The 14,161-nt window shown below is 47.4% G+C and overlaps 1 protein-coding gene across 1 annotated transcript; it reads right to left on the reverse strand.

The window, feature by feature from the left end:
* Positions 1–3,532: 3,532 nt before the first annotated feature.
* On the reverse strand, positions 3,533–9,896 carry C11H9orf152 (chromosome 11 C9orf152 homolog). The gene is made up of 2 exons (XM_038347710.1): positions 9,006–9,896; positions 3,533–4,820 (listed from the first exon to the last, which is right to left on the reverse strand). The coding sequence occupies exons 1-2, from the start codon at positions 9,202–9,204 to the stop codon at positions 4,294–4,296; spliced, it is 726 nt and encodes a 241-aa protein (XP_038203638.1). The 5' UTR covers positions 9,205–9,896; the 3' UTR covers positions 3,533–4,293.
* Positions 9,897–14,161: the final 4,265 nt, after the last annotated feature.

Raw genomic sequence — 14,161 nt, forward strand, 5'->3', positions numbered from 1 at the left:
GTGGCCAGCACCCTTGCGATTTCCTCCTGAGACAGGGTCTCACAGTTTTATAGCTCAGGATGGCCTGGAATTCACTATGGAACCCACAAAAGACTTGGACTTGCATCCATCCTCCTGCCTCAGCTTTCCAAATGCTGGGAATGCAGGCCCAAAGCACCATGCTCAGCTTCTGACATATTTAAAACTTACCTTTCTCATGAAAAAGATATATAACTTTCCCTGAGTCTGTCACTTTTCACCTCCTAAACACGTCACCATCTACTGTGCTTCTGCCCACTGGGACCTTACTGCTGCCCTAGGCAGGGAGCACATTAGGAAAAGGGAACAGCCAATGTCTGGGAGAGTCTTTGAATTAAGGGGGTGGGGTTGGCTAAGTGGGAGGGATTAAGGGGGTGTGGCACAATTTTCTCACTTGTTCACCAGGCCCACAGGCCCCAGACACATATGATCTTTCCTGAGTATTCTCTCCATGGATGGAGCTGTCTTCTATGGGCTTGGATGGTAAGATGATTCAGATATGAAGGAACTCACAGATTGTGGGGAGGCCTCCAAACTACAGGAAGAGGAGGAGAGGACGCACAAGAGGTCAAGGGTATCACCATGAATGCTGCCGAGGAAAAGATCCACAACACTGAGAAGAACGGATTGAGTTTGATTAGGGGATGTGACCAGAGACGCCAATCTTCAGAGCAGAGGCAAGCTTGTTGGAAGAGGATGCTGAGAGGGAGCTATAGGAGAGGGATGGAAGGAGCTTTGAAATACGGAAACCATTCCTCTTATTGAGAATGTCAGGAACGCCACACATTATCCCCAGTCCATTCACAGACAGTATGGTCTCCCTCACGTCACAGAGGATGGAAAGCCAAACGGGGGGATTAAGTAACTTGCCCCAAATCTTATATCAAGAACAGTTGGACTAAATGCAGATTGCTAACTCTAAATATGCATGTTCTTCGCTGTCTTGTAAGCAGCACACGGGTTGCTAGATATGCTTTGGGACATGGGGGGTACTTAAAAGCTCTACAAAGAGTAGCTACTTATTTAAAACAAAAGCAAAGTGGTTGGGGGTGGGAAGCTCAGTTGGCAAAATTCTTACTGTGCTGACCTCAACCCACAGGAATAAGGGTCTAGATGGTGAGGTGTTGAGTGGGAGGACCTGGGACAAGAAGAAAAAAGCAGTAGCTGGGACTGGGAGGTCTTGCAGAAGATGATGACTTATGGCAAGCAAGTTTCTTAAGAAGTACACCTTTAATCCCAGTACTCAGGAGGCAGAGGCAGGTGGAGCTCTGAGTTTGAGGCCAGCCTGGTCTACAGAGTGAGTTCCAGGCCAGCCAGGGCTAAAGAGAGGAACCCTGTCTTGAGAAACACAAACAAACAAACAAATAAAAAGAAGTACAGAATCTTACACACTATTTGTAGGGGCAGAATGGGCCAATGTCAGTAGAGACTGTTAGCAAAGAGAACACAGGATCCCTTAGGCTCAGATGCCTTGGAACTGATAACCACAGCCCTTGGAGGGGAGAAAGCCAACTTCCGCAGGAATAGAAACCCTACTCCTTTGAGGCCCAGGACCCAGACCAGACCTTGCCAAGTCAGTCTCTGGGCAAAAACATAGAACTAGCATTCCCTTTGTCCTTTCATTTGGGCCTCTGAGAAAGCCTTGGAACAGCCTGGCTCCCAGCACCATGCAAGTGTAAGGACCAGAGTTCAGATCCCCAGCACTCACTCAAGAAGTTTAGCATGGCAGCACTTGCTTTTAATCCCAGTGATGCTCCCATAGGGGAGGTAGGGATAGGAGGATCCCTGAGATTTCAGCCAGTCTACCCATTTTGATCCCAGTGAGAGACCTTGTCTCAGAGAACAAGGTAGGGGTTGGGGAGATGGCTCAGTGGTTACGAGAACTTGCTATATAAACATGAGACCCTGTTTTTGAATCCTCAGCACCCATGTAGAAAGCTGGTCATGGCCATGCACACCTGTAACCCCAACACTGTGGGGGATAGAGACCAAGATCACTGGTGTTTGCTGGCTCAGGAAAAGACACTATCTCCCGGGAGTAAGGCAAGGAGTGTAGAGGCAGACACTTGGCATCTGGCTCTGGTCTTAGTGCACATGCTCAGGTGCACACCTGCCAAGCACACCACAGTGCACTCTAATGTACACAAAATCACAATGGCAAAGCTACCAAAACACCAACGGGGGTCGATCTTGACGAAAGATATCTGAAGCTGACCTCTTGTTTCCACATACTTGTGTACACACTTGTGCATGAACACACACAATATCGGGATCAGAAAAACAATTACATGTGAATCGAGAAGCAAGGAATAAATAAATAAAAGGCCAAAAGAATGTCTTCTTTTTTCCAGAATGTGTTCTTGATTTTTATTAGAGTATTAAAAAAAAAAACAGTCCCTTATTTATTGTTCACCAAAGGAATAACAGTGACTCCCTAGAATGAAGTGGATTTCAGGGCCCAGGGAGCTTGTGCATAGAGAGAATCTGATACGGGAGGGGGGAAGTTGCCTTAGGTGCCAACACTAAACATTGACCAGGAAAAATAATTCCCACCCTCCACACCCTCACTCCCCCGCCCCAAAGACACAGGCTTTGCTTTGTTTAAAAACACATATTTGATACGAGGAGCCAGACTCTGGGGTGGGGCTGATCAGGCCACCCTTGCCCAATGCAGCTTTTCCTCTCAAAGCCTCGCAGCCACTGAAAGCCCTTCTCAGGCTGAGAACCTGTGTGAGACGCCAGCAAACACACATGGATTCTCAGACCAGACACTGCCCAAGCTATGCCCACCTGCAGCCCCCTTACCTCCACGGTGGGCTCTGGGGTTCCTGCTGCTACAGGGAGACAGACGCCCCACCCAGAGCCCACAAGTCTGTAAACCATCTCCCCAGGTGCCTGGGTTCCGGGAGAATGACAGCTGTCATTCTCATCTCACCTGGGAAGTTTAGGGACTAGCACCAGAGGGCTACCCATGGTGACACATCCCATACCTGTGTAATGGGTACACCTCAACTAGATGCGTCCTTCCCTTCCAGCCCCCAAATCCTCAGAGTCCCACATTCCTACTCCAGAATATCCCCCATGCACCACATCAAATCTCAGAGACAGAGTGACCATGTAAACCCTGCCCCTTCCTCTGAGACCTGCAAGATATCAGCCCTAATTTGTGAGCCTGCACTCCCTTCAGAGCCCCACCTTTACTGTCTGTCTGTCTGTCTGTCTGCCTGTCTGTCTGCCCATGATGTTTGGGTTAATAGCTCTTTTATTCCTTATTCCAAAGGATGCGAGGCCTTTCCGGAGGGACCTGAGTGATTCAATAGGCTGCAAGGGATACGGTTTGTGGAGATTCCTGTCTTCCCTTTGGCTCTGATCACTACACGTTTTCAACAAGGGCAGTTATTTTGTTCTCTTTGCTGTCTGGTTGGGGGACCTCCTATAACACAGGTGTGACTCTTCATCCTCTTGCCTCCGCCTCCACCTCCTGGATTTGCACACATTAACCATCGCACCTGGCTAGGGGTTGGTAGATTTTAATATGAAGTTAATAGACAGAAGAGAACACAAGGGTAGGAAGAATGGGGGGAAAAGATAGAAGAGAAGGCTGACGGGAAACAGATTTGTGATGAAGCTGGGCTATACCACCTCCGTGACAGGTGAGAGGAACCATCCTTCCCCAAGGACTCCTTGAACGCCCAGGATGGTAGGTGGAAAGGATCTGCCACCAGGGCTGACCACAGTCTGGGAGGCTTACGAGGAAAAGGTGAGAGCCCTGCTACTAACTGAATTGTCTCTAAATCCTCAGACAGAGAAGCCAGAAAAAAGGATCTAAATTCTCAAAGATCTTCCCAGAATATACAAAGAATCAGAAAATATTGAAGAAAAAAAAGATCTATATCCACAGACCCCCCCCCCCCAGACATTGTGAAACTATCCCTCTGGCTAAGCTTCCTGTCTTCCTTCTGGGACCAAAGTTCTACTGGTCCCAGCCACGGAAAACCATCTAGGACGACTGGGGATGCTTTTCTATATGACTAAAATGGGGCCACGTGGATGAGAGAGCATGCTCATCTTGACATAAGCAGTCAGGTGGGCAGTCTCCGGACTGCTGAAGGGAAAGACGGTTTCCCGTGAAGAAGTTCAGTTCTCGGGATTCCAACAGCTGGGGTGGTGCCATTGTGGCTCACTGTTCAAGGTTCTGTCTGGTTGTGGCTGGGCCAATCCTTGATGAGCTGACTGATGGCCACAAGGATGAGACATCTGGCTGAGTGGAACACTTCAGGGTGGGCCATATAAGCCCAGGTTCCGGGCAGCTTGGGAGATCCTGGGAAGTTTCCTCTGGGGAAATGGGTAATGAGTCGGCTTTCCAGACCTGTGTAGGTTCTTTGCTGGAGAAAGACACTGGATCCCGGCTTGCAGACTGGAGCCTGCTGCCTGTAGTGGGCCACAGCCCTCCTGACTTTGACACTGGGCCACCTCTGCGATTTCGGTTTCTGGCTGAGTCTTCTGATCATTTTCCAGCACATTAGGGTCTCCCTCTGGAGAGAGCCTTGTTTCTGACTCCGCAGGGTAGCCCTTGGGGTTCCCTTGGTGGCTGGTTTCCAGATGGAGAGTTTGAACCAAGCGATGCATCTCTAGGTAGGTGTGCCAAGGCGTCTCGGGAGTCTGATGGCAGCTCCTGTCCACGTCCTCCAGCGTCCCCTCAACCTCCGAGTCAGTCTCATCTGGGGACAGGGAGCTCTTTCTCTCCTTGTTAATCCAAATGGCACTCGTCATTGATTCAGCTGGAGTAAGCATGGTCCCTTCTAAGGAGAGAAGACACAGCAGTGTCACCGTTGGGAGGTCTCTGGGTAGCTAGCTCCCTTTGAGAGAAACCTATAGGTTTCAGATTAAAGGAAGGGGGATCTGGAATGCCAAGGGAGTCAGATACCAGAACATTGCACATGTGTGACCACACATGCAAACATACATGACCCGGCCTGTGTGTATTCTTTCTCACACACACATGCATTCTTCCCCAACATATGATTACAATTTTTCATAATTCAACAAATATTTATCAAATACTATATCCAAAGTCTTGTTTATTTGAGGTTCCATGAATATAGCAGTGAGAATATCACAACTTTATAGATGGGTCTATAGTGAGAGATTTTGGCACTTGTTCTTAAATGGGATGTCTTCATCAGAGCCCTTTCAAGACTCAGGGAGCTGAGTGGAAGAGGAGCCAGGAAGATTGTGAGAGCCAGTGGAGATGGGTGACTCCCAGGACACAGCATCATCCAGACGCAGCACACGTGAACTCACAGAGACTGTGGCCGCGTGCACAGAGGACACAGCATCATCCAGACGCAGCACACGTGAACTCGCAGAGACTGTGGCCGTGCGCACAGGCCTGCACAGGGTCAAGTCAGAGGGGGTCCCGGCACTGAGAGAAGGAAGTAGATGCAGGCTCCAATTCCTAACCAAGAAGCCATCTACAATTGGTATCCACCTGCATAGGGAAAATTAATCTTCCCCAATGGAGTCTCACTGGATCTAGTAATCACACTTCAGGGAAGGCCCCATGCCCAGGAGCAAATGGCCAACACAAAACTAACTCAGTGGTATGCGGACTTTTGGGGGCATTTTTTGTCTCACTGGTCTTTTGTTTATTTATTCTGACTTCTGTTTTTCTGAGTTTTTTCTTTGTGCGTGTGTTTTCTTGTTTTTTAAAGAGAAAGATAAAGAGCTTAGCATTATGTGGGGGGTGAGGGGTAGAAGGGTTTTGGAGGAGCTGAGGGAGGGAAAAAGCATGATCAGAAAATATTATATGGAAAATATTTTTTCAATAAAAATAATTCAGTTACTAACCAATTTTATTGGGAAATCTCAAGCATAAATGAAGGTAAAAACCTCAGTGAGAGTGTTTGAACCTGGGAAGAAGTGAGAATTGATATTTAAGGATAACAAGGACAGAGGGTATATACACACACACAAAAAAAAAAACCAACTACATACACACACACAGACAAACACCACATACACACACACCACAAAATACACACACAAATATACACACACCACACACACATAAAACCACACTCACAAAACACCACATACACACACACCACACAAATATACACACAAAAACCACATACACACACAAAACACCACATACACACACCACACAAATACACACACACCACACACACAAAAAACACCACACACACACAAAAAACCACATAGACACATAAAACACCACATATACATACACCACATACACACACACCACACACACACAAAACACCATAAACACACACACAAAAACCACATACACATACAAAATACCACATAGACACACACCACACACACAAAACACCACAAACACGCACACACACAAAAACCACATACACACACACACCACACACACAAAACATCACATACACACACAGCACACAAATAAACACACCACACAAATACACACACCACACACACAAAACACCACATACACACACACAAAACCACATACACAGACACCACACACAAAGCACCACATACACACACACCACACACAAAAAACACCACATACACACACACACACACACACACACATACACAAGAACAGGCACACAAATTTATTGCTGTGATTTCGATCTTAAATGTACCAAAAGTCCACGTCAGAGGCTCCATCCTCAGCTTATGGTGTTATTAGGAGATTGTGAAGGCTTTGCCAGGTGCCTGCTCAAAGGAAGTGGTATCACAGGGGCATGCTCTTCAGGGTACCAGGATACCGATATTTTCTCCTTCTTTTGTTTCCTGGCCATCACCAGGAGAGCACTGCCCACCACCACACGCTCCTACCATAGTGTACTGTGCTAACAAAGATCTAAATCAACATGACCAAGTGGCCCCGGGATGAAACCGCTAGAACCACGAATTAAAACAGACTTCCTTTTAGTTTATTCTGTCTGATGATTTTTCATGCGATGACCAGCTGATTAGCATACTCCCATTTGAATTCATACACACACATCACAAGAGAATATTGTTCTTAGCTTATGAGGTCTGTGTCCCACACTTATAATAATGATTTTATCACTCAAACCAGGAGAGAGTCCATGGGCACTTCTGAGAAGTGTCTGTTTCTTCTCTGAATGGGCTCAGCTTCATTGCTAACAAAGTACAGTGAAGAGATGGTACTACTGGGTAACAATGTCATCAAGAAGCCCCTCTGAGCCCCAGTTTAATAAATCCAAAAGAATCGTAGAACAGCTTGGTGAAGGCGGAGAATGCCTTTAATCCCAGCACTCAGGAGGCAGAGGCAGGCGGATCTCTTGAGTTTGAGGCCAGCCTGGTCTATAGAGCAAGCTCCAGGACAGGCTCCAAAGCTACACAGAGAAACCCTGTCTGGAAAAAAACAAAAAAGAAAAGAAAAGAAAAAGAAAGTAAGGAAGAAAGAAGGAAGGAAGGAAGGAACTGGAAGAAGTAGAAGAGCAGATGCAGCCATTTCTGCAAACAGGTGCAACCTTACATGTGACCCCAGGGAGGAGGGTGATGTGCTCACACTTAGGAGGGTGATCTGCTCACACTTAGAATTGCACTAGCTTTCAGCATGGCAGGCACACCAGCCTTCATGGTACTCAGATGCTCTGCAGGAATTAGAGGATAAGGAAAAGACGGGGAGGGATGGGAAAACATAGAATCCTCTTTCATCTACCCGGGGAGGGCCCTGGAGGTGGGATGGCTGCAGGGATGGACAGGCAGATATTCATGGCAGGGCCTCTTTACTTCAGTAGAGTATGGACCAGTGGGTGGTCCAAACAGGACATAGAGAAAGAGAAAACACACACACTCACACACACAACCCCCCACCCCCACATACACACACAAAACACACCACACACATACATACACACACGCAGATGTGTGCACACACACCCCCACATACATACACATGCACAAAACACACACATACCACACACACATACACCACACACACACACACACACACACACACACACAAGAAGAGAGGGAAGGGAGGGTCCGGAGGGAGAGAGGAGATGCCCATAGCCCCTGGCCAGATAGTGGAACCTTCGGCTGCAGCCCCTGTACACAAATACTTTAGAATAGGGTCTGCCTTCAATCTTCAAGTTGAAGAGAAGATTCAGCAACATAGAAGTTTCACGCTATGTTTTCCCTTTCTTTTTAAAAAGCCCTTTAAAGATTAATTTTACTTTATGTGTATACGTGTTTTGCCTGCATGTGTGTGCTCCACACGCACGCCTGATGCCTCTGGAGAGCGGAAAATGTGTTTACATCCCCTGGAACAGACGGTTGTGACAGATAGTTGTGAGCCACCATGTAGGTGTGCTAATGACCCCAGGTCCTCTGCAAGAGCCACATGTGCTCTTAACAACTGAGCCATCTTTCCATTCTCCTCCATGCTTAATCTTTGGTTTGATCTGATCTGTAGGGGGATGGGGGCGTTAAATTCGGGCTTTGTTCCAAGGCTATATACATAATCACTCCATTCTATGGTGTGATACCTATCACTGCAGAATGTAGAGCTTGTCTCCGCCATCCCTGAGTTCTGACCCAGTCAGTTCCCAGAACAATGGAAGCAGCCATTTTTCTTCTCCAAAACCTTTCTGTTTTGCCTGTGGATCAAGAGGTTGAGCCTCCATCATTCCACTTAGCCTAGCAGGGGGGCCAAGCTGGCTCACCTAACCAGTCTAGCCAGGTCAGAACTGGGAGAAATAGGCACAGAGACCAGGAACAATGGCCCTTGGCCAAATACCTGGCAGAAGTCTCTGTTTCTTTGGCTAAGGGACAGACTGGGCAGAGCCACCCTGATCTCGCCTCCCTGGTTCAGTTCTGACTGGGTCAGCCGTGGCTCTTTTCTTCCTCTTCAGAAGACTGTCCCAGCCATGGTCCTGCCCACTGTGGACTTTAAGTCACCTGTTCCAACTACAGAAAGGCCCTTCCCTCCAGAATTTGCCCAGCCCTACCTTTAGGAAATACCATCAGGTGGGCTTGGGTCCTCTGCTGTCTCCTCAGACCTTCATACTGGGCGCGGAGGAACTGGACGTTGATAGGAGGCCCTTGACCCGATGCCTGAGTCCGGGAACCCTCAGCCATCAAGCAGGCCCCCAGTTCCAAGAAGTTGGGTAGGGCAGGGCACGGGCAAGCCAACCCTTTCATCTGCATCCGGGAGAAAAGCAAACACTGAGCGCTGAGGCAGAGGGAAGGTGGGGGGCGGGGAAGGGTAGGTGGTAGAGAGAAAGAAAAGAGAGGGAGTGGGGAGAGAAGCTGGAAAGGTAAGGAGAAAGGGAAGGAGAAACTGAAGGGAGCAGAATGGGGAGGTGGGAAGAGGAGGAATGAGAAGCAGCCAAGGTTAGTTCTCAACTGAAGAGGAAGGTTTGGGGTGGGGCTGATTAAGGGGGAGAAGGCAAGAGTGAGGGGTTTAGGAGTGGAGAGAATGAGGTGAGAGTAGAGAGGGAGGAAATGGGGTGGGAGGAGGTGAGGAGGGAGTCGAGGTTGGAGGGAGCCGAAGGGAAAGGGCAAACATAGCTCTTGGGCTCTCTCCGACCGCCCCAAGAGCTTTTATTCCAGCTGCTTCGCCAGGCAATGGTCAAGTTTAGAATGCGGTTCCAAGAGCTACAGTAAGATCCCAGTTTCTTGGCAGAGCTGAGCTGGACTGAGGAGTGCCAGGCGCTGCAGGTTCAGCACAGGGTTTGAACCTAACTTAGCAGGTCACCAAAACCTGCTGGTTTAATGAGCAACCGTCACAAAAAGAAACGCCTTCAGCAGCCTTAAGAGCTGGGACTCAGGGTGTATACCAGAGCACCCTAGGGGCTCCATGAAGCCCCCAACACACCTCCCAGGTAAAAGTCCCACCACAAAGTCTTCCATGGGGACAGAGTCCAAGGGAGCGCTGGCTTCCCGCCAGCCCCACCTCTTTGACATTTGAGCAGCCTCTGTGGTCTTGGCCTTTTCCAACTAAACAGTTAAGTGGGTGTTTATCTTGCCCACAGCTATGGGGACCCTCATCCCCTGTTTGCCAGCCCTGCCATTTCTTTGACTGGCAGACACTGCCTCTTCTTAGGCTAGTCTTGACCTGTCTTTGCTCCGTTTGCTCAAGTTAAGTCCTTTTTCTTCTTCTAAGGCAGTCCTTACTGCTGGCCACCTGCCCAGTACACTTGCAGAGCAATGGGTGAGGAGGTGGGGAAGGGTAAATCTTCAGTGGATAGTGTAATTAGTTCACTGGAGCTGCTGTAACAAAGACCCAGAAATTGGGTGATTTACACAACAGACAGGTACCTGTATCCTGTCTCTCTGCCCACAAAATTTCATCAAAGTGCGTTTTATTTGTCAAAGTAGGTGTCCAGTAGCTTCGTGGCAAGGAAGTCTGGGAAATGTAGTATTCAAAAAGTTTCACAGAAGCTGGTGTAGTGGCATATGCCTTTAATCCCAGCACTCAGGAGGCAGAAATAGGTGGATGAGCCTAGGGTCAGCCTGGTCTACACAGTGAATTCTAGGACAGCCAAGGCTACACAAAGAAACCTTATCTTGATTTAAAAACAAAACAAAACCCAAAGAAAACAAACAAATACCTATGGTACATAATTCAGGTCTTTAGGGACACATTTTATGGCAGGAAATTATTATAATGTTCAGAGAGAGCTTGTCGGTGCTGAGATGAATATCCGTGTCAGTTTGGAGAGGTTTTGGTCTTCATTATCTTTTCAACAAATGATAACAAGTTGATGACTGGTTACATCGTAGCCAAAGTGCTAAAGAAGACTTTAAGTTGGATTCATTATTTATGAAAGCAGAACAGTTTCAGGTCTTACAATGAAGGTGAATTTTATTGTTAAATTTCTTCTATCACATGTCTTTTTGTAGAGACACAGCTACATACCATTTTCAAGCAGGTTCTCAGCATCTAGTTCGTTCTCGGTGTTAGCTCCAGTCTTTGCATTCCCAAACCTTTTTCATCACCCCAAACAGACCCCTTATGAAGTCCCTGTCTCCTTTTCTCTGCTCCCCATCCCTGGCAATCACCAACCGTTTGAAGCCGTTGTGGGTGTGTCTGTTCTGGAAGCATCACATAAACAGTTACATAATCTGTGACCTTTGTGTCTGGCTCTCCCACTTCGCACGGTGTTACTGAGGATCACGTGGGTCACTGCACGTGCACGTATTTCGCTGCTTTCTCCTGTTGAGCAACACTTCATGGTACAGATATCACACTTTCCTCTGTGAGAAAGGATTTGACTCTGTAGCCCATGCTGGACTCAGAACTGCTGTGATCTTTCTGCCTCAACCTCTTAAGGACTGTGATGCTCAAGCTGTTCCAAGAGTTTTGTATCATCCAATGGGTATTCTTCTGGCTATTATGAATACCGTGCTGTCTGTCCTCTTCTCTCTCTCTCTCTCTCTCTCTCTCTCTCTCTCTCTCTCTCTCTCTCTCTCTCTCTCTCTCTCTCTCTCTCCCTCTCCCTCTCCCTCTCCCTCTCCCTCTCCCTCTCCCTCTCTCTCTGTGTGTCTCATTTTATAAACTAACAAAACTATTTTATGTGTGTGGGTGTTTTGCCCACACGTATGTTTGTGCACTGCTTGTGTGCTTGGTGCCCACAGCATCCAGAAGAGGGTGCTGGGACCCCTGAAACTGGAATTGCAGATGGCTGTGAGCTGCCATAAATACTCTTTATTATTCTGGTGATTGTATCCAGGTCTTTGCCCTGTGGAAGGAAAAGTACAACTTAAATGTAAGTCTCCTGCCCTCTAGTGGACACTTTAAGTCATGGCCACACAAAATTCTGAGAGGATTGCTCTATGAACAGATGGCTCCTGGTACCTCAGAAGCATGGAGACCTGCCTGCTATGTGCGCCCCCTTCTGGGAAGCACCGTGGCCCTTCTCATGAAGGTGCTGGCATCATGTGGCTTTACTCCTGGGCTGCCATGGATCGGTAGTCACCATCCAGTCAAATGCCTGACCCGGAAGGTCTACCACCAGCTAAGGGCCCTCATACAGGAAGGTGGGAGGCCCGGCTAAAAAGATCTCCAAAGCGGAGCGAGAAAAAGCCTCTTTCTTCATCCATAGCCGAGAAAAAGGCACAAGAAGAATTTGGACTGTGAGGGATTTGAAAGACAGGGCAAAGGATGTCGGATGTGGAAGGGGTCAGGGCTGCCTTCGGACCTAGTGAGGTGGCAGGCAGCAGGGGAAGCGGTCCTGCTTGCTTTTCTATCCCTGTGGTAAGACAACACGAGCAGGGTAACTTCTAGAAGAGTTTATTTGGAGCTTACCAGCTCCGAAGGGGAGGTCACGGCCATCATAGAGGGGGGAATGGCAGCATGCAGGGAGGCAGGTGGCGCTGGAGTAGAGCTGAGAGCTCACACATCGATCCGTTACCACAAGGTAGCTAACTAGGAATCTTGGGGGGGGGGGTGTTTGAAACCCGGAAGCCCACCTCCAGCAACACACCTCCTCCAATGAGGCCATACCCTCTAATCCTTCCCAAACAGTTCTACCACCTAGGGATCAAGCATTAAAATACATGAGCCTCTGGGGGCCACTCTCATTCAACCCCCATAGAACTGCTAGTGTGACTCAGGACTGTTGTCTGTCCCTCACCTTCCCTATGTGTTTTAAATTCAGGATCAATTCAGGTAGTTTCCAACATCAAATCTAACCAATAAAAATGCTTTGAATATGACATTTTGTTTTTTCAGGCTCCCAGAGAGATAGTTTATATTATTATCCTACAGAGGAGATACTCAAGTCTCTGAGAAACTGCCTGAGACTCACCCAAGGTCCTGTCGCTCATAACAAACTACACCAATGTCCCTGTTCTTTCCACTACCCCATATGCCACACAACACAGAATTGGAACTGATGCCTACAAGTTATGAGATTGGGTGCTAGCTCCGCTTCTGCTAGAGGAAAACCCTCTTTAAAGAATTGATAGGTTAGGGCTGGCAAGATGGCTCAGCTGGTAGTAAATACACTTGCTGCCAAGCCTAATGTAATGGCCTGTATTCAACCCACAGAGCCCACATAGTAGGGGACGACTGATCTGGCTCGTAAAGGTTGTTCGCTAGCATCCACACACACTCAGTGGCATTCTTACACACACACACACACACACACACACACACACACTGTGAAAACTAAACAATAGGTTAAACAGTTTTAGTCAGCTCATCATATAATGTTTTGTGCAGCTTTATAAATCAGTTAATACGGGACTGGAGAGATGGCTCGGTGGTTAAGAACACTGGTTAAGCTGCCCTTTCAAAGGACCCAGGTTCCTATCCCAGCACCCACATGATGGCTCACAACCATCTGTAACTTCAGTATTAGGTAATCCGATGTCCCCTTCTAGCCTCCGCGGACACTGCGTACATGTGGCACACAGACATAACGTGGGCAAAATATTCATACTGATAAAATAAATAAATCTTAAATAAGATAAAATGAAAATCAGTTAACAGCTGGAGACAGCTTGAGTCCTTGCTTTATAATTCTTTGCTGCTTCTTCCAGTCATCTCATTCTGAATCTGATCGTTGATTGAAGAGCCTTTTCCAGAAGTTCAGACCCACATTTTTTATTATTTTTATTGATTTATATATTTTTCTCTTGTCCCCTCCCTTCCTCTCCCCTCCTCTTCTATTGTCTCCCATGATCCCCATGCTCCCAATTTACTCAGGAGATCTTGTTATTTTCTACTTCCCATGTAGATTAGATCCATGTATGTCTCTCTTAGGGTCCTCACTGTTTTCTAGGTTCTCTGGGATTGTGATTTGTGGGCTGGTTTTCTTTGCTTTATGTATAAAAGCCACTTATGAGTGAGTGCATATTACGATTGTCTTTCTGGAAGACCCACATTCTCGAGGTCTATTCTCTGTCTTAGCTGTAGTCAGACAACTATGGTTTTAGCCTTAAGGACCTTACATTGGTGTAGAATTCTTAATCTGGACGAATGTTAAGAGCCACTTGAGGTAGGCCTAGTGGCTCATGTAACCCTTGCACTTGAGAGGTGGAAGCGGGAAGATCAGGAGTTCAAAATCAACCTCAGCTATAAAGTGGATTTGAGGCAAACCTGAAATGTATAAGACTTTGTCTTTTTTTTTTTTTTTTTTTTTTTTTTTTGGTTTTT

The sequence above is a fragment of the Arvicola amphibius genome, chromosome 11, assembly GCF_903992535.2.
Source record: "Arvicola amphibius chromosome 11, mArvAmp1.2, whole genome shotgun sequence".
Lineage (NCBI taxonomy): Eukaryota > Metazoa > Chordata > Mammalia > Rodentia > Cricetidae > Arvicola > Arvicola amphibius.